The following is a 26,453-nucleotide window of genomic DNA, read 5'->3' on the forward strand; positions in this document are numbered from 1 at the left end:
GCTGACTGTTCTTGAGCAAGAAACCGGGCACGTCACTGCGAGTGCAACTTTGACCGTGTCAGGCTGCCCTCCGGGCAGGGGCTGGGCTAGTGAGTGAGCCCGCCTGACCCGGAGAGCCCTCCGTGCCTTTGCTCTCGCTCACTCCCTGCCCTCAATTAATCCTCCCCAGAATGACTGCGGAGTAAACTGTTATCATCCCCGTTTTACTGGAGCACAAAGGGGGCTCGGTGGAAGTTGAGATGCTAATTATAAATTTCAGCATTTGAACAAGTCTTGGGCTATCTCTCCAAAGAACATCAAAAGTGTCATAAGACATATTTTGGTCTTTCGACCCACCCGTGCGTGGTCTGTCAGAAGGAAATGCTAACTGTGCCCTTGAATCCATTCATAACGTTTATCTGGGACAGAAGAAACACCTCCCACTGTTTCTAACTTTTCTCGAGATAAAATTATTCCTTTACAAATAACACCCGTTCTCTCTAACAGAAAACACAAAAGGCCCACCCTTTCCAACCTTCTTTCCTCCCCGTTGAAACTGCAAAAAGTGAGGCAACCAAGGGCTTTTCTGAGCTAAGGAAAACAGCTACATTTGCTAAACATTAAGAGTAGGTCGGGAGAAAGTGCTTTTCCTGGGAGGAGTGGGGCCAGTCCTGCAGGCAGGCCGAGCGTGTCCCCGCAGAAGCACGTGAAACTGACCGCTGCTAACACACAGGCCCCTCCACTGGCGAGGGTGCTGGCTGTGCGGCCTTTCCAGAGAAATGGAGAGCCCAGGCCGCCTGGGTGGTCTCTGCCCCCAATCTGTCAAGGTCAAGTTCAGGTCCACCCCACCCCCACCCCTGCCATGCATTCTGCTCAGATTCCACAGCACCTCCCCTGCCCTACGGGAAGAGCACATCCTCCTTTGAACTGTCCGCACCGCAGGGTCCCGCGCTGGGTCCTCGCCCCGCAAGGTGCCGGAGCCCCTGTCTTGGGCTGTGTCACCCAGCACACGGTCTCCAGGGACCGGTGGGCTAGATCTGGGGTCCCTGTTGGGTGTGTGCATCTGTGCCTGGCGGCACCTACTGTGGCAGCAGGTGCACGGTGCCTCTGCAACACGTACGTTTTCCAGAGCAGCTCAGCCTCACGTTCCTAGAACAAAACACTGATGGCCTGTAGCTCCTTCACTTAAAGTCATCGTCTCACAGAAATTTAGAGCGGCCAAAATGGCTTTGATCACTTATTTATTTAAAAAAAATTTTTTTTTCTGGGCCGCCTGGGGGGCTCAGTCGGTTGAGCGTCCAGCTTCAGCTCAGGTCACGATCTCACGGTGTGTGGGTTCAAGGCCTGCGTCGGGCTCTGTGCTGACAGCTCAGAAGCCTGGAGCCTGCTTCCGATCCTGTGTCTCCCTCGCTCTCTGCCCCTCCCCGACTCTCACTTTGTCTCACTCTGTCTCTCAAAAATCAATAAATGTAAAAAAAAAGTAAATAAATAAAAAATTAAAAAAAATTTTAATGCTTATTCAGTTTTGAGAGACAGAACAGAGTGTGAGTGGGGGGGGGGCGGGGGGGAGAAGGAGATAGAATCCAAACCAGGCTCCAGGCTCCGTCTGAGCTGTCATCACAAAGCCCGACGCGGGGCTCGAACTCATGTGCTGCGAGATCACGACCTGAGCTGAAGTCGGACGCTCAACCGACTGAGCCACCCAGGCGCCCCTGATCATTTATTTTTTTTAAGGTTCATTTTTATGTATTTTGAGAGATAGAGAGCAAGTGGGGGAGGGGCAGAGAGAAAGGGAGACAGAATTCCCAAGGGGGCTCTGTGCTGACAGCACAGAGCCGGATGTGGGGCTTGATCTCATGAACCCTGAAATCATGACCTGAGCCAGTCAAGAGTCGATGCTCAACCAGCTGAGCCGCCCAGGCGCCCTGCTTTGATCTTCTAAAATCTCTTTTTTCACAGCTGAGATTTTAAAGCACTGAAGCTGGCCGCAAAGGGCCATCTGTATAATTGAGAAGGGGGGGCGGAGAGGAGGCATAGGAGATTTTACCGCACGGCAGCCTGTGGGGGGGTGGCTTTCACAAACACAACCTCTTGTAATTCTCAGCTGATCCTGCGAGATGGGCAGTACTATATCCCATGTTACAGATAAAAGCAAACAAACAAACTGAGGCCCAAAGAGCCTAGTGACTTGGGTTGGGCCATACGGATCTTGAAATTCAGAGAAAGTCAAAGAATTAGGAAACGACTGTAAACTGAAGCAGTCACTTACTGAGAAACTACAATATAGTTTACAAATGTTAACCTGAATCACGGGACGCACAAATTATTCTAGTGTGACGACTCCGACTCCCCGCCCTCCCGCACAACGGACTTCCTTCTCGTTTGCTTTTTTTTTTTTAATGTTTATTTATGTTTGAGAGAGAGAGAGCGCGCGCGCGCGAGCATGAGTAGGGGAGGGGCAGAGAGAGAGGGAGACAGAAGAGCAGGCTCTGCACTGACAGCACAGAGCCGACTCGGGGCTCGAACTCACAAACCGCGAGATTATTACCTGAGCCCAAGTTGCACGCTTGACAGACGGAGCCACCCGGGTGCCCCTCTTGCTGACTTCTAGCTTGGGGAAGTCATCTGCTCTTTCAATCTACCAAGACCAATCAGTTCCCATTCTTAACACGAGGAACTTACCAAACGGTATTATATCTGAAGAGTTTAGTTCAAAACCAATATCCTAGCGCATCGCCCAAGTAGAGAGATTTCACCGTAATCTCATAAAACGCATTCCTCACGGCCTCTCTCCTACTCGTGCAGACACGCCAAGTCAAGACCTGCTTCTGAGCATTACACCTGCTCTGCCCTGAACAACCACAGAAAATAATTAGGGGTAAACACCTTTTAGCGTCAGATGCATGAAGCCTCCTACCCGTCTGCCTTAAATGCCTTGACACGTTCGCTGAGAGTGGGTCCCAGACGGAAGGGGTTTCTCGCAGGCTGCCGTGGTGCCCACGCCACTGTGCTGGAGGACGTGGGGCCTGATATAGTTGGAATCTGGCCCCACGAATGCAAAGCGCCGAGGTGAGCACCACCAGGACTCAGACCCCACAAATACTGCTTCGGGTTTTCACAACTGAGGAGGGAATCCAGCCCGTCCGTGAAAGGAGCCGCTGGATACGGGATTTGTGGGGGGGCCCCTCCCCGATTCCGGGGCTCACCTGCTGGGTTGGCAGGAATATCCAGGATGGTCTTCAGGAGCTTCATGTCTTTGATGTTGTGGATGTAGATGGCCTCCTCCAGGCACACCAGCAGCCTCTGTAAGCACACAGACCCATCAGTCCACAGGGCCGGGTCCTCGGAAAGAAGCCGACCAAGCCGAAATCGCTCATCTTTCGTGTGAGCCCTGACTTGATTCCAAGCCGCCTAAAGGAGGCAGAATTTGTTCCTAATGTTTATTTACTTATTGTTTGGCGTGCACGGGAGAGAGAGAGCAGAGGAGGGGCAGAGAGAGACGGAGACAGAGAATCCCGAGCAGGCTCTGTGCTGACCGGCACAGACGGCGGGGCTCGAACTCACGGACCGTGAGATCGTGACCTGAGCCTGAATCAAAGAGTCGGGCGCTTAACCGACCAAGCCACCCGGGAGCCCCAGTAAGGGAGGTAGGATCTTGAGAATCCATGTGAAGATTATGTTCCCGTCTACACGCGTGCGCGCGCGCACACACACACACACACACGTGCACGTGCACCTGAACAGAAGCATAAAATACAAGATCTTAAAATTTCTCATTTAGAGATTGAGGTTCTTTTCGGGGAGGGGTACTTTTCCCTCTCTTTAGCACAGGGATTCCCGGGCACTTCCTGATCAGACTCCCTTTGCCATTTAGGACAATTTGGGGGTAATCTTTTTGGTCCCCGTTCCCACCAAACAGGCTCCCTTTCGGCGCTCATAACGAAGGCTCCCTCTTGTACAGACGTGGGTTTCTTTGCTCCCTCTGTATTGCCGACCGTAGGTATCATACCCTCCGAAGAATCGCCAGCTCTACCTTCGTTCGACTCACGTCTCCTCCAGACCCACTTCTGCGTACTCTCTCCAGCCCTCGTAAAGGGAATTGGAAAGCCCTTCCGCCCTCGTGTGTACCTCCTGTCCCAGGTGCCCCCCCGCCCCGTGCCCGGCTCCTTCCGCTGGGCCCCCCTTTCCAGTGCAGGGAGACCCTTCTCTTTTCAAATGAGGCTTTCCAGGCGTAGGGTTTCCTCCCGATGGCCACGCTCTCGACCGAGTGGAAACAGGCCACGGGGTGGACGTTGGGTGCGTAAAGGGACGGAACACATAGCTCAGCACCAGTATAGACGTTGGGTGCTGGTGAGGGGCTGTCGGGAAGGAAGTTTTGGTGGGGTAGCTCTTTCCACACTCTGAGCAGCTGCCCATGACCCCTACACACATCCGACTCGCTTTCCTCTAAGCTAGTGGTTCTCAGGCTCTGAGGAGGCATCCGAGCACCTGAGGGGCAAGGCCTGGCCTATCCCTGGAAATTCTGGTTTGGGAGGTTTCAAACAAGTACCCCGGGTGATTCTGATGCACACCTAAGTCTGAGAACCACTGTTCTCAGGCCAGATCCTTTTATCCTAAAAGATAACACTTGGAGACAAAGGCACCTAAAAATACTACAAAACCCCCCCAATAAACCCTGATGGGCTCTCCTCCAGGGAAAAGCCTGCCCGGTTTTCCCAGTAGGACTTCTCATAGCTCAGAAAAATGGGGACCGTCACCTTTACCGGGCAGAAAAATAAAATGTAAACACCTTCCTCGATTTTCATTAAGGCTCTGTGGCCGCACAGAGGTCTGGGTGCCTAGGGGTAAAAAAATAATTCTAACAGGGCCTCAGAATTGTTGGCAGACATTAGCGTTTCTCTGTGAAATATACATTCCCTGATTCACTCTATCACTTCGCCTTTTGCCAGCACTTACTCTGGCTTGGACTACAGTACTCTATGCGCATGTTCTTAGGTTTCCGATATCCTCCTGTATCCCCACACCCAGGGCCCAGGATAGCGGGTCCGCGACATATGCCTCTACATCCGGTTCATCCCACCCGTCCACATCTTTCCCACCAACTCTCACGGCACCAGGTGCTCTGTGGTCCACTTGGCCAACTTCAGGTGACCCCTGCCAGCCACAGATAAGAATTAAATGGGAGGGAAACAGAGAGATAACAGTGAGGCGGAAAAAGGAGGCACCATATCCCAAGTTCATGTGCCCGCATGCTTCCGGGGTGAACGTGGCCGTAGAAACCGCTTTCTTTAGCAACCAGTGTTCAGTCCCAGGAGAACCCTGGGTGGGACTTCAGTCCTGCTCCTTCCTGGTCACTTTCGCTCTCATCGACTCTTTCAGGTTTTAGAAGTAACAGTTCCTTTTAGTGATTACAAAAATATTTCTAGGGGCGCCTGGGTGGATTAGTCAGTTGAGCGTCTGACCAGCTCGGGTCACGATCTCACAGTTGGTGAGTTCGAGCCCCCATCGGGGTCACTGCTGTCAGCGCTCAGCGTGCTTCAGCCCCTCCCCAGCTTGCGGTCTCCCCGACATAAATAAATATTAAAAAACATATATTTATAGTGTCTGCCCTTGAGCACCACAGATTTAGATGCAGCCTCAGAGGCTCCAATCCAGGGAATCTTCATCTGGATAACCAGGGCCTCTCGGAACAGATGGTCCAAGCACTGTCACAGTTTACAGATGGAAATATATCGGGGGTGTCGTCTTTATTCCACAAGACACATTTCCTCAATTAAGGACAAGGGGAATAACACCAACCGACAATGGAAAATACCACAATTACTAAATATTCTTCCTCTCTATATATTTAGAAGAAAATAGGGATTTTCTCTCCCCGTAACTCCCTCCACAAAAAAGGATGGTTTCTTGTTGTTTTTAAAAAAGGAACTGCACCGCCCGAAGACCTGATGGAAGGAGGGCCACGGCGGGCAGGATGTGCGACTCTCACCCTGTTCGTTTTCTGCAGGGGGCGGCAGAGCCTGGGCATCACAAAACCATGGCCCCGAGGGGCACGGGGTGGGGGTGGGGGTGGGGGTGCTGCAGCAGGTGTCCAACCCAAAAGTTGCTAAGGCCCAAGCCTGTTCGTTTTAAGAAAAGCAAAGCCCAAACATGTTCCGCCAGACCTGTTTCAAACCATCTTCTTAGGAGAAGAAAGGCTAAAGAAGAGAGAGGTGTAAGCAGGTTCCAGTGAACTTGGCCATTGGTGGCGGAGTGATGCTAGGTTCACTGGCATTCCAAAGAAGCTGAGGGAGGAGGCCCTCACTAGCCATGGGCATTATACTGAGGACAGGGTGGCATCGAAAGGCTAGCAGACTCGGACGCTTGAGTAATCCTTCGTCTCATTTGCTAATGACAATGTCAGGGCACAAGTAAGAGAGAAATCATAGAAATAAATATCGTACGTACTATGGGAGGGTTGTGATCTCTATAGGACTTTTGCTTAAGCAACCTTAAAAAGACAATCAGGGGCCAAAAAAGGAGATTTAATTTTCATCTACTGGCTATTACTGTATTCAATGTGCTACCAATTCCAGAGAGAGCCCCTGGGCCAAGAACTGGGCTAAAAGCCTTCAAGTCGAAAACTCTCCAACTGCCTTTCCCTCCCTGGCCAAGAGCCCGCGCTCAAAGAAATAATCTCTTCCTTCTCATAAACGGAAGAAAGCACTTTGTTTTCATCTGTTAAAAAAAAATTATTAGCTTTTAATAGTTTAGGTAAAAGGAAGAAAACCATGTTCTTGCTGAATGCAATGGCCTCCACCATCCTGGGGATATTGAATTGGGTAGAAAGATCTGCACGGTCACATAAAGAATCTATCTGTTTATTTATTTAATTAATAGGCACTCGGGAAACAGGTATTTGTTGAGCAATTTTTTTCTACCAGGCACTGTCTTTTCTACCAGGTCTATAGAAGTGAACAAAATGGATACAGTCCTGTCCCCTATAGGATTTAAAAATCTAATAATTTTTTTTTTAATTTTTTTTTTCCAACGTTTATTTTATTTTTAAGACAGAGAGAGACAGAGCATGAACGGGGGAGGGGCAGAGAGAGAGGGAGACACAGAATCGGAAACAGGCTCCAGGCTCTGAGCCATCAGCCCAGAGCCTGACGCGGGGCTCGAACTCCCGGACCGCGAGATCGTGACCCGGCTGAAGTCGGACGCTTAACCGACTGCGCCACCCAGGCGCCCCAAATCTAATAATTTTTTTAATAAAGTTTATTTATTTTGAGAGAGAAAGAGAGAGAGAGATCGTCAACAGGGGAGGCGCAGAGGAGAGAGAGGGAGAGAGAGACAAATCCCAAACAGGCTTTGTATTGTCAGCTCCACGAACTGTGAGATCATGACCCGAGCCGGAACCAAGAATCGGACACATAACCGACTGAGCCACTCAGGCGCCCATAAAGTCTAATAACTTAAGAGAAACTCTGCTAATACCCCCATATACTTATTTAACAAGAACTTCGATTTTTAAAGAGAATGTATGGTATATCTGAGATAAGAATAACCCTTCCTTTGACAAAGAAAAAACTACAAGGATGATCTGTAAGGGTGAGCTGGGAGAAACAAAGGTGGGACGCGAGGCTGGGCACCTGGCCTGCTGGGAAAACCCAAGGAGAGACAAAGAGAAGGGTCAGTTTTCCAACTGCCTTCAGAGCTAGCCCGGGGGGGGCCACACTCATCCTCAGGGGTTTCATTCTGAGAGGCATTACTGCCGGTCTGCAACAGATGCCACCATCCAGGGCCGTCCAGGGCCCAACCAAACCAGGGAGAGATGTTCTTCCGGGTTCAGTGCCCCTGCACTAGCTCACGGGACAGCGTCAGAGCCGGACTTCCGCCCAGCCCGCGTCCAGCGGAAGGGGGTTCGCTCTGCCAGTGGCCAACGTTGGAGAAAGAACACGAGGCAGAAGGACCAGGGAGGACACATCCCTGAAACAGGTGCCTGGAGTGGGCTCGAGATGTCCCCATAATACTAGGCCTGAGTATTAAAATCCCTTTGGGCATCTGATGTTTGTTTTTAGAAACACTCATCTTTAAAGATACTCATCTTCTCCTTTGGTGCCAATTAGCAGAAGCCTCGCAACCCCGGGCGGTTCCCCCCACTCACCTGCCGGTTCAGCCTTATGGACAAGATGTTGCTGGAATAGTTGTAATTACAGATCTCCGTGCCTTTCTTGAAGTGATAGACGTTCATCTGCCGCGGCTTTGTGTGACTGACCACCACGACCAGGCTGCTGGAGAAGAGGCGCTCCACGATGTAGACATCCGGGATTTCGTCTGGGAGGGAAAGGAGGCTGAGGTGACACAGATTTCGGCCTCCGGGCACCGAGCCCAGCTCACACCAGTCAGCCAGCGGCCTCTACGTCTCTCGCGTAGATTAGCACACATTCGCAGTGACTGGTTTTTTCCCCTACAGTGAAGCTTTGCCTGTTTCCCAAGGGAGTGATTCTGCAGCCCTTTCCAAGACCCGAAGAAAACGTTAGTGACCAGAAGGCAGAGTCAGGTCTTCCAGAGATTTCCCCGGGTGCCTTCCGTGGGGCAGAATCGTCTCTAGGGCACCACTGTGTACTCTGGAAATTATATTGGGAGGTGTGGACAGTCTCGGCCACCCTTTCTCCACGAGAGGTTTCCAAGGGTTGACTACTCTGGGGAATCCCTGCTTCCGGAATTCTGGTCTTTGTGGCCAGCAGGTGCCATGGGGACAGCCATGGTGGGGTGGGGGCAGTAACAGAATTACATCTGTGCCCCTCCCTGTCTTGCTCCCCTCCCTGGTCCTGTCTGGAATCCCTTTCCTGTTGAAGACAATCTGCATGATGACCAGGGAAGGGCATCTGTGCTCAGGAAGAAGGTCAGTCAGTAAGCCTCCTGAGCTCCCACAGGTAGAGACCTCAGTGTTTTTCTGAGAACATTTTTTCTCGGATGCGTGCCTTCCTTGTGCTTAGGCAGGACCCATAGGGAATAACATAGGACAGATACAGAGCAAAGTATTCATGAAAATGGCATAATAAAAATAACATCTTACAAATACATTAGCGACCCAATGTGTTCATTTACCAAACCACTTTCTTTCCAGGAAATCCAAAGACTGCATATTCTTCTCCATTATGATGACACAAATTATTACTTACCCTGAGATATTAAGAGAACTAATTTTTGTTGTAATAATCACTAAGAGTACTCCAACATCTTCAATATGATCTATGCAAATGGGATAGCACTGCTTGGTTAAAACAAAGAAAACACTTCCATGACCGAATGAATGTTACCAACATTCTACAGTGCCAGTATGACAGCAAAAAAAAAAAAAAAAGACAAACCCATAAGTGACCTTCTGATAGGACAATGATCAAAACTGATGACTGTGCATAAAAGTCTACGAAAAAGTTTAACGACGAGGTTTCAAACAAAGGATTTCTTAATATAAAAAGAAAAGGTTACCTAAGCTATTGCCAAATCTAAGTGCTTACTTGTGGTTTTACTTTTTAAGCCAAGTGGAGGCAATGATTTATATTTAAGTCTGAAAATGACTGACTCCTTCGGTTTGACAGTGATGGGAGAAAAATGCAGACAGCTCAGGAGCACCGCAGATTAAAGTCTAGAGGAAGGATTCGGTGTCCCCGGGATTTCACACACACACTTACTGCTTCCATGGACTTGGTCCAGTTGCTCCACAGAACTCAAAGAAAACAGCTTATAACCGGCTTTGGTTCCAATTGCTAGGGATCTGTGGAAGATAATACCACGTGGGAATGAGGTTCAGAGAGCTGAAACTCATCGAAGGAAAGTCAAACCTCCCAGGGACGGTGCTTTCCCAGCTGGGAAACAGGAAAGACGGAATACATAAGAATACTCATCCTGCACTACTCCCAACACGATCAGGGGTCTTCTGGTTGTCTGAGAGGTACTTTGCCAAGAGGTCAATTTTTTATTTATTTTTGCTTAAAAAATAAACACACGGTCATAGTAGGCACAGTCATTAGTAGGTACAATTTAGTGGATGCTTCCTTTCATCATTTTCCATGAAAACACCGCAGATGCTTTTTACCAGTAGCTCTCATCCTTAGATGTACATTAAATTCACTTGGGAAGTTTTTAAAAAATACTGATGATTGTCTATCGCGGCGCCTCCAACACTGAGCTTTTTATTTAATCGGCTTCTTTTCTTTTTTTCTTTTCTTCTCTCTTTTCCTTCCTTCCTTCCTTCCTTCCTTCCTTCCTTCCTTCCTCCCTCCCTCCCTCCCTCCCTCCCTTCTCTTTGTCTCTCTCTCTTTTTCTTTTTTCAGTTCAAGTACTCTAATGTGCAGCCAGGGTTGAAAACTCTGTTGTATACCACGTTCCACAAAGCTAGTATCACAACCAACCAACAAAACAAAAACTAAACACATCTGGAACGGTATGGGCTAAATAAATCTTGTTTTCTTATTTTTTCACTTTCGACCAATAGATAAAGAAAGACTGTTTCCTTGGCCAGTTTCTTTGGCCACAGGATGAAAGCAGACGAGTCCATTTTGTTCGCAGCTGGGACCCCCATCCAGATCCCTCCTGCTTTGCCCTTAACACCTCAGCGATGAGCAAAATCTCACACAGGGCACACTTAGAAAAAGCGCTCCGACCTGGAGCACCTCCACCCTGGGAAAATGGGATGTCAGAGCCGAAAGAGACCTTAAAATAGTCCTAAGTGGACTAAAAATTAGCCCAGCTTCCTCATTTGAAGCAGGTCTTTGAAAAGGTGAGATCCATTCTGCACAGGGAAGCATATACTAATATAAGCAGTTGACTGGGGCGAGCCTGATGGCCAAGGCTCTTGTTTCATCAGCCTAAAAATAAAAAAGAGGAGGTCATGTGGTTTTCCCTGGAATTGTTTTTTTTCTACCCAAACGTTTGTTGTTCCCCGGGACACAGGGAGAGGAGGCTGCGGTCAACTTTCAATCAGTGAGGTAGTTGCTTGGGTCCCGCAGTCCTCCACCTGCTGGGGGGCTGACCTGAGGGGCGGGACAGGTGCTGGAGCAGCGTCAGTGATGACCAACGGCACCTGGAGAGGCGAGAGGCGCGCCCCCGGCATCTTACAAGTTCACAACACGGCCACGCGCAGCCAAGAGAGTGAAACTGGGCTACTGTCTTATACCGCATACAAGCATGAACTCAAAATGGATTAAAGGCTTGAACGGAAAACCCGAAGCCATAAAACTCCTAGAAGAAAACATAGGCAGCAAGCTCCTTGACAGGGGTCTTAGCAATGTTTTTTGGCTCTGACTCCAGAGGCAAGGGAAACAAAAGCAAAAACAAACAGGTAGAACTACGTCAAACTAAAAAGCTTCTGCACAGCAAAGGAAACCATCAACAAAATGAAAAAACCCACTGAATGCGAGAAAATATTTGCAAATTGTATGTCCCTTAAGGGGTTAATATCCAAAATATATACTGTATATGGTATAATATAAAATAAGAAAATACATATTATCTTTGAGTATATGTAAAACAAATATATAGAAGTATATGTAATAAATATGTAAAATATATATACAATAAATATATATAAACTCAATGTATATAAATATACATAAAATAAATACATATAAATATATTTTATGTAAGTAAAATATAAAACAAATATATAAATATATAAAATAAATATGTAAATATATATGAAGTGCATATAAAATATTTTAAATATATTTTTATAAATATATTTTTATTTATAAAAATATATAAATATATAATACAGTAGATAATACTGCATTAACTTTGTAGGTATAAGGAAAATATGTAATTCATGTAACTGAATAACAAAAAAACAACCTGGTTAAAAATGGAAAAGAATCTGAATTGACAGTTTTCTAAAGCAGCCGTGCAGATAACCAACAGATTCATCAAAAGACACTCGGCATCACCGATCATCCGGGAGATGCAAATCCAATTCACAATGAGATACCACCTTACACCTGTAAGAATGGCTGTTATCAAAAAGATAAGAAGTAGCAAGTGTCGGTGAGGATGTGTTGGAAAGGTGATCTTCGTGCACTATGGGTATGAATGCAAACTGGGGCAGCCACGCCAGAAAGCAGCATGAAGATTCCTCAAAAAATTAAAAAGAGAACTACCATATGATCCAGCAATTCCACTTGTGGGTATCTTTCAGAAGAAAAAGTGAAAACACTAACTCGAAAAGATGTACGCGCCCGTATGTTCATTGCCACGTTATTTACAACAGCCAAGATATGGAAACGACCCAAGTGCCCAGCAGTGGATGAACGGATAAAGAAGACACGGCATGCGTGCCCACGTGCACATGGGCGTGTGCACACGCACACACACTCCACTTCTCAGCCATAAAAAAGAACAAAATCTTGCCATTCGCGACAACATGGATGAGAGCACTGTGCTAAGTGAAATGAGTCAGACAGAGAAAGACAAATATCACATGATTTCACTTATATGTGGAGTCTAAGAAAGACAAAACAAAACAAAACCCAGACTCATAGTTACAGAGAATAGACTGGTGGTTGCCAGATGAGAGGGTTTTTTTTTTTTTTGGGGGGGGGGATATGAAATTGGTGAAGGAGATCAGGAAATACAAACTTCCAGTTATAAAATAAATACATCATGGGGACGAACATGGAGCACAGGAAATACAATAAGTAATATTGCATTAACTGTGTAGGTTGACAGATGGGTTAGTAGGCTTATCGTGGAGATCATTTCCCAATGTATACAAATGTTGAATCACAATAGGTTGTACACTTGAAACAAATATAATGCTGCATGTGTCAATGGCACCTGCACTTTAAAAACCTCCTTTTTATTCTATGATTCAAAAAACTTTTTTGATATGCCCTGTAGTGATTACTGTCTTTAAACTTTCTTCACATGGACTTTTTCACATAAATATAGACAAGTTTAGCGGCAACTGAGGTTTCTAAAGCTTGTAAGTAAGGGAAAAATGTAATGAGAGTCTTGTGATATTAACCGAAAGATTTGGTAATTTAAATTTTTTTTTCAACGTTTATTTATTTTTGGGACAGAGAGAGACAGAGCATGAACGGGGGAGGGGCAGAGAGAGAGGGAGACACAGAATCGGAAACAGGCTCCAGGCTCTGAGCCATCAGCCCAGAGCCTGACGCGGGGCTCGAACTCCCGGACCGCGAGATCGTGACCTGGCTGAAGTCGGACGCTTAACCGACTGCGCCACCCAGGCGCCCCAAGATTTGGTAATTTAAAATAATTTTCAGGGATGCCTGGCTGGCTCAGTCGGTAGAGCGTGTGACCCTTGATCTCAGGATCGTGACTGCTAGCCCCATGTTGGGTGTAGAGATTGCTTAAAAATAAAGTCTTTAAAAAATAAAAATAAAAAAAAATTCAAACAGAAGGCCTGCTCCCAGAAGAATTTTATACGTGAAAAAATAGCAGTGTGGTTACTATTGTGTTTTAAATGTTGAGCAATGGCCACAAAGGAGGCTGAATCAAGGAATCCAGACTAAAATCCTATTTTATCCATAAGGGCTTCCTGCAGGAAAAAAAAAAAAAAAATTCTCATCACCTCTCACAGGAATAGAGCTTGGGACAAATATGTGCCGCCAGTCAAATGAAACAATGTACCCACAGTGCCTAGCACAGTGCCACGCATCAAGTATGATCAAAGAAGACTCGTAAAGGTTAGTTGCACTACTGGATTCCAAACTCAGCCTGCACTTACAAAGAAAGACACACTGACACTCCTAAATGCATACGTAAGGGGCTTGACTTATTTTAAAATCCAATGTCATATCCTCTGTGGCTCAAAGCAACTGACTCTGACAAAAACTTTTATTTATAGGTGAGACAGAGCTGTCCAGCAAAGCCTTCATCCAAGAAAACAGAACTGACCATAGAGACGAAGGAAATTAACTTTCCAAGCGCCCAACAGCTCTGAAAATAATATTCTTACCCAAGTGCCATAGAAAGCTGGGACTCACCCAGAGTAAAAACTAACCCTGCTCAAAAAAAAAAAAAAAAATCTGATACACAACGTTTATAAAGCAGAATTTCGAACATTTACTGTGAACTGGCAAACTGACTCCTTTCCTTGTCCTGTGTTCGGTTGGGAAGGAAAACACTCTGGCATTTCAACAGCCATCCTCTCTTGCAAAATGCTTCTTACAAAATGTCAGAATTTTATCTACACCATCATTTCTGTAAACTGCGGGTCTCAACCCATGAGGAGATCTTAAAAACAGCTCATGAGTCACAAACAGCTTTAAAAGAAGGTATCACACTATATAGAAAGAGTAAACACTATTTAATGAATCACCTTTGGGAGACAGTCTATGTATGTGGGTATCAGGGGATGTTGTAACATGCATTTCTTATTGTGGACTGTGGTCAAAAAAGGCTTAAAAGTCACTCATCTAACCAAGCCGTCCAGCTACCCAATTACCCGATTACACATACTTTTTTTTTTTTTCGAACAAAGGCATATTGTTTGGCATAGGGTGTTTTTAAACAGAAACACAAAGGGAATGGAAGCCAGAGTTACTTATGGTACAGGATGGCCTTAATTACACCAGTGAATGAATGTTCAATATTAGCACAGCCCAGTCACAGGCAGCCAAAGCACAGCCTGAAGCCGATTCCAAACAAGGAACACGACAGAAACTGGTACAGCAGGAAGTGGGAACCTGGAAAAGTAGTCATCCCTGCTTGATGCTCGGGGTGCACATTCCCAAGAGATTATTCCATATGGTCCCCAGGACTGGCGTCTAACAATTCCACGCAAAGAGGTAAGGAAGCAGGCGTTCACTTGTAAAGGACGGACTCTTTGAGAGGTCTGAAATACGGTTCAGCCTCTAACTCTCTGGCCAAAGTCCAAATGTGCACATCGAAGTGAAACATTACAAGTGCACTCAAAAAGCAACAGGGTGGAGCTCGCGCTTCTCAGAGAAGGCAGCCGGGGCCCGGGAAAGGGCTCGGGGACTCGGAGAAGAGGATTCTGCCTCGCCCAGGGGGCTGTGTGAACACAGTGAGAGGGGGTGGAAAGGCGAGATGCCCCGAGCTGGGCTGGGACGAGGGCTGGCCTGGCCGCACGGATAGGCTGCCTCTTTGTCCCAGGCCCTGCCCAGATGCCACGTTGAGATGCTCAAGGACAAATGGGAAAGTTTTTCCTGTACTCTCATCTTCCTGGGCCCCAACAACCTCGCCTAGGGTCAACTTGCAACTTCCCCCTCCTCGCCCATCTCCTTTGTTTTGGCCTCTGCCCCTCCTCCCGAGACCCCCACTCGGGGCACTAGCCTCTGCCCCCACTGGATCCGTAGCCTTCTTCAGCCCCACTGCGCCCGCGAACTCCCTCCCTTCGTGCTCGGCCGGCCGCTCCTGGCCCTCAGCCCACAGCGGGGGTGGGGGCGCTCGAACCCCCGCAGGGGGAGAGGGAGCCCACCCGGACCGTGCGGGCCGGGAGCCGCCCCTGCCGCGCTGCCGCGGCCCTCTGGAGGCGCAGGCCCGCGCCACTCCCGCTACAAGTGGCCGACAGGACAAGACCCCTGCTCGCGACTTCTGCCCCCCAGCTCCCCGCAGGGCAGGCGCCGCGGCTTACGTGCAGTCCTGGTTGAAAGAGAAGCAGCTGAGCGCCGCCTCGACCCCGCCCGGGGGGCCATCCGCGGCCTCGGCCTCCATCGGGGGCTCGGCCCGGGGAAGCCGCAGCTCCGAGCCGGCGACAGCCACCTCAGCAGCCCGCTGGCGCCGGCTCCGCGGGCCGGGTCGCGGCCCCCCCTCCGCTCCTGGCCCCGCCCTGCCCTTCTTCGCTCCGCCCCGTCCCCGCTTCGCTCCGCCCCCACGCCCGGTCCAGATCCTCCCGCGCGTCCGAGCCAAACCCGGCAGCCGAGGGGGTGGGGTCCCCACCCTCGGCCGCCATTGGCTATGAGTCCACGCCGCCGCGACCCCTTGGCCAATTGACGACAGCTGTGGGCTGGACCGCCCTGGTAGCGACCCGCCCCCAGCTCAGCGACGCGGCTCTCCATTGGGCGAAGGAGGGTGACGCAAGGCTGCAGGCCACGTGGTAGTGTTTTCATTGCCAGAGGCTGCGAAGCGGAAGTCCGGAAGAGCCAGTGCAACTGAGGCCCGACCTGGTGGCCACCTTCTGGCATCTGCGGTGTTGCTGCGGCTGAGGGGGCGGGCGGACGCGCTCCGTCCCACCCCACCCAGACCCCTGTGGCATGTAGCTCTCCGTCTATTAAACTTACAGAGGTTAGTAGCGTGAGACGCCAAAGCCCCACCCTTTTACAGAGTCTTCAAACTGCTTTGAGAAAAGCCAGACAGATCGCATGTTACCTTCACGGTTGCCCTGCTGTTGAGAACTCTTTCTACATGCCCAGCGCTGTGCTAACCGTGTATGTTATCTCTTAGAATTCCTATAAAACAAGAATATATACTTTCTGCCCAGTTTTAATAAGGAGCAACTGAACAATTAAGTAATCTGTCTGAAGTAACAGAATAAATGGTAGAATGTGGATTTGTCTCAAGCTTCGTGCACCAAGAAATTCTCCTAGGGAATTTGGCAAAACCTATCTGATCTATAATTGGGGGGGAAAAAAAGGAAGAAAATGTCTATAAGGTGGCGTGTTTGATGAAAGGGATGAGGTCTTGAAGATGGCACAATTCAAAACTCACATATTTGAGATAAATCCTGACAAGTCTCTCTTCCCAAGCTAAATTCAAGTTGCCTTGTAGAATACCCAACACACTTTATAAATCAGTAGCTCTGCTGGCTTTGGATTTATATAATTCCTGATGAATTTTTAATTCGTGCTTTTCAAGTTGCGATGGCATTTTAATTGTTATACCACAGTATTTCAAAATGGCATTATTAAAATTTATTTTGTGACAAAGCTATATATACGTGTGTGTGTGTGCGCGCGTGCGTGCGCGCGCGCGCGCACACACACACACACACACACACACTTTGGAAGCTTGGACCTATAATGGATGAGTGAAGCGCATTATTTCATTTAAGCTTTTCTAGTTGCATATCCAGTTTGGGTTTTCCAAAATGCAAATGTAACAGTTTGTTCAGTTCAGGCTATTCTTTCTCTCAACTGATGTTAAAATAGTTTAGCTCATAGATCCGCGGATGCTGTTCAGTCGATTGTGAGGTGTTGTAGAAACTATCGTAAGCGAAAAGAGCTTCTGTTTGGATGCTTTAACTGCTTCACCTTTGTAACCTCTAAGATCAAAAGTGCTTCTCACCACCCCCGGCTCAGGCATTTAGAAAACCAGGAATCTGGTAGGCTAGGTGCTCCGTTGTTTGGAAAATTCAATAAAGGACAGAATAAGTTCGGTTTGTAAAGTGGAAGTTGTTACTCTCAACAGTTCGGACTTTATAGGCTAGAGTTGGGAGCTGGTGTTAGTGTTTGAGTAGGAGGGTTTCATGATAAAAGCCGTGTTTTAGGCAGATAAACTTGGCCAGGGTGTGCAGAACAGATTAGAAGGGGAAAAAGCCTCGGCCGATGTGAAATTCTAGGAGTAAAGGGATATGAGATGCGAACTATTGCATGGCAGCAAGGCTAGAAAGTTGAAGACAAACCCAAGCGAAATTTTTTTTTCTGTTGAAATATATTTGACATATAACATTGTGTAAACTGAAGGTGTATAGCATGTTGATTTGACATTCATGTATTGTAATATGATTGCCATTGTGGCTATAATTAGCACCACTAACATGTCACATGAAGAGCTATTTTGAGGCAATGCTGTCCCATAGAAAGGTAACAAACCAAAGAAAGAAAGAAAGAAAGAAAGAAAGAGAGGTAATGTCAGTCACAGATGTGAACCCCATATGTAATTTAACATTTTCTAGAAGCCACATTTGAAAAGATAAAAAGAGATAAGTAAATTAATTTTAATAATATCTTTAACACAATATGTCAAAAATCTCATTTTAATGGGTCGCCCATGCGAAACTATTAACCAGCTAGTTTATTTATTGTTTTAATTAATTAATTTTAATCAGCTAGTTTAAAGTACTATTTTTTTAGTGTATTTAAAATCCAATGTATCTTTTTCTCTTAGAGCATATCTCCATTTAACCAAGCCACCTTTTAAGCGCTCATGCGGCTGGTAGCTATCTTATTGCCCAGTAAAGTTTGGGGAGAATAAACCACAGATAGTAGCTGATGGGGGAGGGGTGGTATAGCAGAGAAGAAGAGGGAAACGTCCACGCTGATTCCGTAGTTAGGATCGCCGTTGGGAAAGTGGAAGCTCGTGGTGCTGCTTTCAGAAACCAGATATTTGGGCGGGTATTTAGGGAGTGAGGTGAACTGAATGCTCATTGGAATTCCAGTTCAAGCCTAGAGATGTACGTCCGGGAGAAAACTGATCATCTTTCCAGCCCCACCCTTCGTGAATGATCCCCCTTGTATGTTTCCCACTGAGTTAATGGTCCACCATCCACCACTACCCATGTGGAAATAACATTCCAGGGCTGCCTCATCCGGTTTTATTTTTTCCCAAGACGATACAGAAATCTGTATTTTTATATAAATAAATTTAACATAACTATTTATTTTATATAAACCTATATTTTATGTAAAAATTTAAAAGGTTGATGACCAATTCTTATTTTTAAAAAACACTGTGAAGGCCAAATTAAATATACGAGCTGGCTGGATGTGGTTTGTGGAGGTCCAGTGTGTGACCTCTGTGTGAGGCATAATTCCCAGAAATTTACTAGCATAAACATCTAAAGAAAAGGCTGCAAATAGATTTGAAGGTGTTGGATTCCTTTAATATCAGGCTGATTTTTCTTTTTCTGAGTCCTAGTTCTAGGTTCCGTGGGAGAGGAAACTCCTGATTTATTTATTTTTTTTAAGTTTATTTATTTTGTGGGGGAGAGAGAGCGTGCACGTGCGCACGTGAGCCGGAGAGGGGCAGAGAGAGAGGCGGGGACAGAGAGAGAGGGAGAGAGAATCCTAAGCAGGCTGGGCACACTGTCGGCACAGAGCTGGGCTCGGGGCTCGATCTCACAAACCGTGAGATCATGACCAGAGCAGAAAAAGAGTCGGACGCTTAACCGACTGAGCCACCCCGGCGCCCTGAGGACACTCCTGATTTAAACCCTGGGTTTATGGCATCCTAATCCTTCCACATTCTTGGAACAGAAATTTCAACACTACATAACAGGAGCCGAGGCTATCTGGAGGACGAGGGGAATATGACACTTTACCGCAAGAAAAACAAGATTTCAGCTTTTTGCCTTTCTTCCAATTGAAATTTCCTAAATGTCTATCTTTTCTCAAACAAAATGTCCATTACTTCTGGGGAAACAGTAAGTCAGCAAAATCCGGAAGAATAAAGCTGAGCTTGGGAATCAAGTGTTCTTGGTAATATACAAAATTGCAGGCCACAATTCAGCTAATGGGGAGACTTCCTATTTGTTCAGCAATCAGGTTGTAATTTTAAAATGCTGATTAGGGAATGCATAGGGCATGAACAGGGGAAGTTGGAAATGGGACATCCTGTCTGATGCAACCCTCATGTCACCCAATATGGTTGCCCATAACACCCAACTGGCTATAATTAGAGTGAGTACGAGGTGAGCAAATACCACTCCTGTCCACTTCTTCTTTTCATGAAATCCATTCTGTTTTTATAAGATCAAACCACAGGGAATAGCTCCTTTTCCTTTTCTGATGCGTCTCAGCACTCAGAACGTGAGCTGAGAAAGAGTAGAACCGGAAGAGACAAGTGTATGGTGGAACTTTAAGAAAAGAATAAAGGAGGGAGATTCTGGGGACAGTGTAGAATAGGTAGGACTTGGGGGGTAGGGAGAGGGAAGGGTGATGTGTCGCAAGCTCAGGGAGTCAGCCCTACCGATCTGGGGTAGAAGGTAAGGGGTTGAAATGTAGGGTAATCTCTGGGAAAGCAGGTGATCCCGTCAGATTGGCAAACAGGAAGTATCCGGCCGGAGGTATGGCTAAACAGCAGGCACAGTTGGGCTTTTTTGTTACTAATCATTGGCACAATCTGCGTGGTAAAGCACGGCTGCCATGAATGAACAGTTCCCATTATGTGCCTTTGCTCCCCAAATGGAACCATTATTTCTGGTTTTATCAATTAAAAAGCCAACAGCCGTTCTAATAGTCCCTGACTTCCATATTTCCTCTCAAGAGCAAGAAACAAGGGTACTTCATTAAAGAGTGAACTGCAGTGTCTTTGACTGCATTCTCTTTCCCGGCTCTCTTATTTCTGCTTCCAGAATAATCTTCTTAAAACACTGAGGCAAAATTACAAGTTGTCCATAAATACTTGCTGATCGGCTGACGTTCACGAAGACAGTAGCTTTCTGTGTGTGCATTTGCAGACATAACTTGAGCTAACCATCTATTAGTCAAGACGATGCAGAGAGGAGGTTCATCATGGAGTTTTTGTTCACTGGGACATCTTAAATTTTTTTTTCAACGTTTTTTATTTATTTTTGGGACAGAGAGAGACAGAGCATGAACGGGGGAGGGGCAGAGAGAGAGGGAGACACAGAATCGGAAACAGGCTCCAGGCTCCGAGCCATCAGCCCAGAGCCTGACGCGGGGCTCGAACTCACGGACCGCGAGATCGTGACCTGGCTGAAGTCGGACGCTTAACCGACTGCGCCACCCAGGCGCCCCAAGGGACATCTTAAGACCAGCCAGGATTGCAGAGAAGTGTTCATCAGGTCAACCAACTGCCCCGACTTAAGTTTTAGAGTATAAATATAGGTGATATCTGGAAATGGAAAGCAAAGCTTTATAGAAAGCTTGGCTTGAAACCTCATACCTCTTCTCACTTAATGTCTATTACCTGTCCTGTCCCAGAGATTTTTATCCCCATGGCACAACTGCGTAAACCAAGGTTGAGAGATGTTGGATAAGTTGCTCAAGGTCCTAGGGCTGTTTGCGATGGAGATATAGTTTGCCCTCGGTCCCTTCCACTGTATTTCCAGGTCACCCTGTGTTCCATGCTTCCTCTCAGACTGCTCAAAGCTGGGAACAGAACTGGCAGTGTGACCTGAACTCCATTCTCTAAGGAGACAGAGAGGCAAGGGTGGAGGGAAAGAGACAGGCTTATGCCAAGAGGGCCACGCGCCAAGTGTAAGAGGCAGGGCACCTTTTCAAGGGGGGCAAAGCTTTGCTTATGCTTGCCATGGGTACTGCTAGAAGTATCTAAGAACCTCTTTTGCTCCGAGGTAAAGGGTTAGTTAACCTGTGCTCATGGGCGAGGGTGGCTAGTTCGTAAGTGGTGCCGTGGGACTCTGGGTTTCCTCCTGGCTAAAGAGAGAGTGTAAAGAATGGTAACCATTCCTTGGAATTCTTCACTTCTAGGGAAAAGGTGATTTCAAAGGCCATCGGCTAAGAATCCCACGATTCTTGGTGAACAGTGCCATCTAGCGACCTGCTGTATTTAGTTCCAGCCCGGTAGAGCAACCTTGTAGGAAAGACTGGCTTCATGAGACACGGAGAGCTAATCACAAAACCCTGGAAGAGGAGTTCCAGGCTCTCGTGTGTTCTTCCAGAACTTCTTTCCTGTCTATACATGGAAGATACAGACACCTCATTCACCACTCTCTTGCAGAAGTTTAGAAGGGGGTTGCCCATTCATTCATTTGACACATTTTTATTCAGTGCCTGTTATGCACCCGCCATGCTTGCGAGTCCTGGGGGATGCGCCATGGGGAAAATTAAATAAAAATCCCTGCTTGTATGGGCACAGAGACCAGAGACAAGAAGAAAACAGAATGGAGAGTATCTCAGATGGCCATGAGTGCCAAGGAGAAAAATAAAGCCGTTGGAAGGGATGTGGGAAGTGTTGGGGAGAGGAGGGCTTGATAAAGAGTAGGAAGGGAAGGTGTCGCTGGAAGGTTCCATTTGAACAAAGACCTGAAGGAGAGAAGGGAACATGAGGGGGAAAAGCATTCCTGGCAGGAGGAACATGGAGGAGGCAAGGGTGGATGGAGGAGAGAGAAGAGGGGCAGATACATAGGAAAAGAGGTCGGAATGGTCATGCTTGGGCATGTGGGGGAGGGACGAGAAGCCACTGGATATTTGGACTTATATTTGAACAGAATCACTCAGGCAGCTGTGCTGAAAACAAATTAAAGGTGTCTTGGGAGGGGCACCTGGGCGGCTCAATCTCTTGAGCGTCCGAGTTCAGCTCAGATCATGATCTCACAGTTTGTGAGTTCGAGCCCTGCGTCGGGTTCTGTGCTGACAGCGCGGAACCCGTTTCAGATCCTCTGTCCCCGCCCCTCTCTCTGCACCTTCCCTGTTCACTCTCTTTCTCTCAAAGATAAACAAAACATTAAACAAAAAGCTGCCCTGGGAGATTCACAGTTCCCTTTAGCACATTTAAAAACTCCACAAACCCCAGTTTATTGTTTATTTAACGTTGTTTAACGAGGACTTTCCAGGCTTACACAGATCTCTTTCTTCCCGCAACACCCACTACCTTCTTGCGGGACCCGAGAAACGAAAGTCAGCGCTGATAAGCAGACTGTGATGTTCCCGACAGTCATAAATGACGCGAGCCCAAAGCCAACAGAAAGTAGTGATTTTCCCAAGGCCACACCACAACTGCAAAGGAGCTACCGTTGAGTGACTAATTCTTTCTTATCAGTACCTTCCGCAGATTCGCTCCATTCCTCCGTTATGAAACCACGCCACTTCACGGCCACTGGCAATCCGGGCCCGATTCCTGTATCCCCTGCCCTTCCCACCTTAGAGTCACTTAGCACAAACCCAAAACCCCACAAGAAAACCCCCTTCCTACAGCCACCGTGGTTCATTTGGTGTCCGTTTTCCCTTGCTGCACCAAGTGAAGAAAATGAACATCGACTGGGTGAACCTGGCGGTCTTGACCTACAGCTTTATCTATCTGCCCCTAGGGTTTTGTAGATCAAAGTTTAAGAAGAGCTGGACAAAATAACGACTTCCTACCATCATATTCTTTGAGTCTAAGGCAGAGATACCGTGCCCTGCTAAAACGTCTTGCGTACCAAGTAGAACACAATGTCTGGTCCATGAAAGTGGTGAGAGACTATATTGCCAAATATTTTTTGAAAATATGCTGGATGCTTGGTAGAAATGAGGTTCTACGGTATGTGACCTTTGGCATCTGGCTTCTTTTACTTAGCATAACGCTTCCAAGGCTCATCCAGGGTGTAGCCTGTATCAGTATTTCATTTCTTTTTACGGCTGAATAACATTCCGTTATATGTATTACCACGACTAATTTATCCATTTGTCAGCGGGTGGACATTTGAGTTGTGTCCACCTCTTGGCTCTTGTGAACAGTGCTACTATGAACATGTGCGTGTGCGCGATTATTTGAGGACCTGTTTTCGATCGTCTTTCCATTGTATCTGTGTTCGGTATATCTTGGAATGGAATTCCGGATTATATATATATTTTTAAGTTTACTTATTATTGAGAGAGAGAGCACGCGCACGCAGGAGAGGGCAGAGAGAGGGGGAGAGAGAGAGAATCCCAAGCAGGCTCTGCACCGTCAACACAGAGCCCGATGCAGGGCTCGAACCCACGAAGCGTGAGATCACGACCTGAGCTGAAGTCAGACACTGAACCGACTGAGCCACCCAGGTGCCCTGTATATTTTTTTCTGTATATTTAACTTTTGAAGAACTGGCAAAACTGTTTTCCACGGAGGCTGAGCCATCTCACATTCCCATAGCAATGAACGAGGGCTCCGATTCACCATTTGTTACTTGCTGTTTCTATTTTTCACGATCACCATAGCCATCCCCGTGGGTGTGAAAAACACTGAGATTTTATGCCATGTCTGCAAAGTTGCAAGCTCTTGGGACATCCAAGTAGCGTTGGGTCCCCCAGTGCTCGCAATGAACCAAGGCCGTGCTGTATTTTCAAGGCTCCCACACCCATTCTGGGTCACGCTCTGGCAGGTGGGCAACAAAGCTTTGTATCGTATGGAAACTTGTCCAGCTTCAACCCATACAGCTGAAATGTGAGTCCAGGGCGGGGCCAAGTCAGGGGAACAATCTGAGGCAGACCCTGGGCTGCCCTTTCTGGCTTGTTCTTTCCATTCTTTCTTTTTTAAAATTTTTAATGTTTTTATTTATTTTTGAGACAGAGAGAGACAGAGCGTGAGCAGGGGAGGGGCAGAGAGAGGGGGAGACACCGAATCCGAAGCAGGCTCCAGGCTCCGAGCTGTCAGCACAGAGCCCGACACGGGGCTCGAACCCACAAACCGTGAGATCATGACCTGAGCCGAAGTTGGACGCTTAACCAACTGAGCCACCCAAGGCGCCCCTGTTCTTTCCATTCTTATCGTTTATTCTCCTAGCTAAGACCCCTTGATGCTGGGACATGGTCTCCAGGTACCCCAGGACATGATTACACCCCAGCTTCTGTTCAGCTGGGGCATCTCCATTCTGCAGGTTTCTTGTTAGAGTGAGAACAGTGCTAATCACGTAACTAAAGACGCAAAGGACAAGGTCCTTTGGGAACCGGAGCCCTTTGCTTCTTTATTTATTTATTTTTTTTAATTTTTTTTTTCAACGTTTATTTTTTTTTGGGACAGAGAGAGACAGAGCATGAACGGGCGAGGGGCAGAGAGAGAGGGAGACACAGAATCGGAAACAGGCTCCAGGCTCTGAGCCATCAGCCCAGAGCCCGACGCGGGGCTCGAACTCACAGACCGCGAGATCGTGACCTGGCTGAAGTCGGACGCTTAACCCACTGCGCCACCCAGGCACCCCACCCTTTGCTTCTTTAAACTGGGAAGATCCTGTGTGTGTTTCAGGGGCAGTTGATATCTGGGCATAGGGTACGTTATAAGGGAGGGATTGAGAGAGAGAGAGAGAGAGAGAGAGAGAGAGAGAGAGAGAGATCCGGGATCATTGGTGGTGAGGTAATAGTTGAGGCCATGAGAGGAGGTAAGATGTAACGAAAAATGTGTCAGTTGGTGAAGAGCTGGACTGAATGTCCTGGTATTCCTTTAATTTTAGGAACACTACCGGAAAGGAGGCTGGTGCTTGTGCTGAGCCGCCTTCAGCAGCTCCACGTCCCACATTGCTGATGAGTGAGAGCCTCTGTTATAAATGGAAACGTGAACTGGCAAGTGCTCACCGGCTAACGCTGAACCCACCAGCTTATTTTGCTACCTATTATGTACGTGATCTGCGATTTTGCTTATTGATTGCAAATATGCACGAGGAATAGGAAGCTGGCGTGTTTTCCCAAAACGAGACGGAGCGTTTTCGCTGCTGCGTGTCTCAACCGGGTATGGCTTCGACTTTTCATCATTTCTCTGAGGTCAGAAACAGCCTTTGGTGGGGTTCTAATTTTTTTTTTTTTTTTTTTTTTATAGAAGTTTGGCTCCCGAGACTGTTTCAGAGCCTTTAGGAAAGATATCAAGTGGACGAGACATGTCTGAAAATATTTAAAGTGGCGATTTCCTAGGCCCTCTTTCTCCACTTTCTCCGTAGGCATCTGTTCCCATATGTGGAGGTTTAAGTCAGCCTCTATCTACAGATGACCCTTGTCTGACCTCACTCTCTGGAATGCTCTGCCTGCCTCTGTCTTTCATGCCAGAGCACATCAACACTACCTTCTGTTGGCATTCCTGATAGGATCTCTTTCTCCTGAGCTCTTGAAAGAATCCTGCTTCAGCAACTCTAGAGAATGGTGGGAGAGTTGGTCTTTAAAAACAGATTTATCCCATACCAAGGACAAGAATCACTTATTTTGCACCACTGTGTGCATTGACTCTTCTTTTCTCCCAATCCATGAACATAGTATAGATTCTTAGGTCCCCTTGACCCAGGAATGCAGTTTCCCATGCCTACATAGGCCAAGTCCTTCTGTTCTCAGAGATTCTAATTACATTAGCCTGTGTATTTCCTTTAAAACGGTTATCACAACCTAAAATTACCTTGTTTATTTGCTTACATATTCACTGTCTATCTCTTCTATCTAGAAAGTAAACTCCATGAGGGCAGGGTATTTTTTTTTAAAGAAAAGTCTTTTTTTAATTATTTCTTTATTTTTAGAGAGAGAGAGAGAGAGTGCACATGAGCAAGGGAGAGAGGGAGAATCTAAAGCAGGCTCCACACTCAGTGTGGAGACCAACTCTCAGGTCTCCATCCCATGACCCCGGGATCATGACCTGAGCCAAAATCAAAAGTCAGACACTCAACCGACTGAGCCACTCAGGCGCCGTGAGAGCGGGGCCTTATGTGTCTTCTCCCGGCATCCAGAGCAATGCTTGTCCACATAATAGGTGCTCATGGAATATTTGCCAACTGACTGACTTACAGAATCAGTCATTAAAACTTCATACAAAAATTAGCTTTCCATTAACTCCTTCTAAGTGTCATTTTCTTGTCTCTCTTGAACAACGATGTCTTCCAAATGGAGCTAGTATCTTGACCAAACACCAACTAACTATGTTAGTGGCTTTTGAGA

At 47.2% G+C, this 26,453-nt stretch overlaps 1 protein-coding gene and 1 long non-coding RNA gene across 4 annotated transcripts in view; one reads left to right on the forward strand and one right to left on the reverse strand.

Annotated features, from left to right (window-relative positions):
- WIPI1 (WD repeat domain, phosphoinositide interacting 1) overlaps positions 1-15,709 on the reverse strand; it is a 31,545-nt gene extending 15,836 nt beyond the window's left edge. Inside the window, exons 1-4 of one of the 2 annotated variants that reach the window (XM_030294574.1) lie at positions 15,584-15,709; positions 9,660-9,742; positions 8,126-8,295; positions 3,186-3,282 (exon numbers count right to left, since the gene is read on the reverse strand). In XM_030294574.1, the coding sequence (XP_030150434.1) occupies positions 3,186-3,282; positions 8,126-8,295; positions 9,660-9,742; positions 15,584-15,663 (430 nt within the window). In that variant the 5' untranslated portion in view covers positions 15,664-15,709. The remainder of the gene's footprint in view (positions 1-3,185; positions 3,283-8,125; positions 8,296-9,659; positions 9,743-15,583) is intronic. The other variant, XM_030294575.1, reaches the window with a different exon arrangement.
- Positions 15,710-16,080: 371 nt separating this feature from the next.
- On the forward strand, positions 16,081-26,043 carry LOC115500275. Of its 2 annotated transcripts, XR_003964495.1 has the most exons (4): positions 16,081-16,233; positions 22,898-23,041; positions 24,995-25,269; positions 25,357-26,043. It is a non-coding gene; the product is annotated as an uncharacterized LOC115500275 (long non-coding RNA). The 2 variants fall into 2 exon arrangements; XR_004342922.1 differs by having other exon boundaries at positions 24,995-26,043.
- Positions 26,044-26,453: the final 410 nt, after the last annotated feature.

This window comes from Lynx canadensis, chromosome E1 (assembly GCF_007474595.2).
Source record: "Lynx canadensis isolate LIC74 chromosome E1, mLynCan4.pri.v2, whole genome shotgun sequence".
Taxonomy (NCBI): Eukaryota; Metazoa; Chordata; class Mammalia; order Carnivora; family Felidae; genus Lynx; species Lynx canadensis.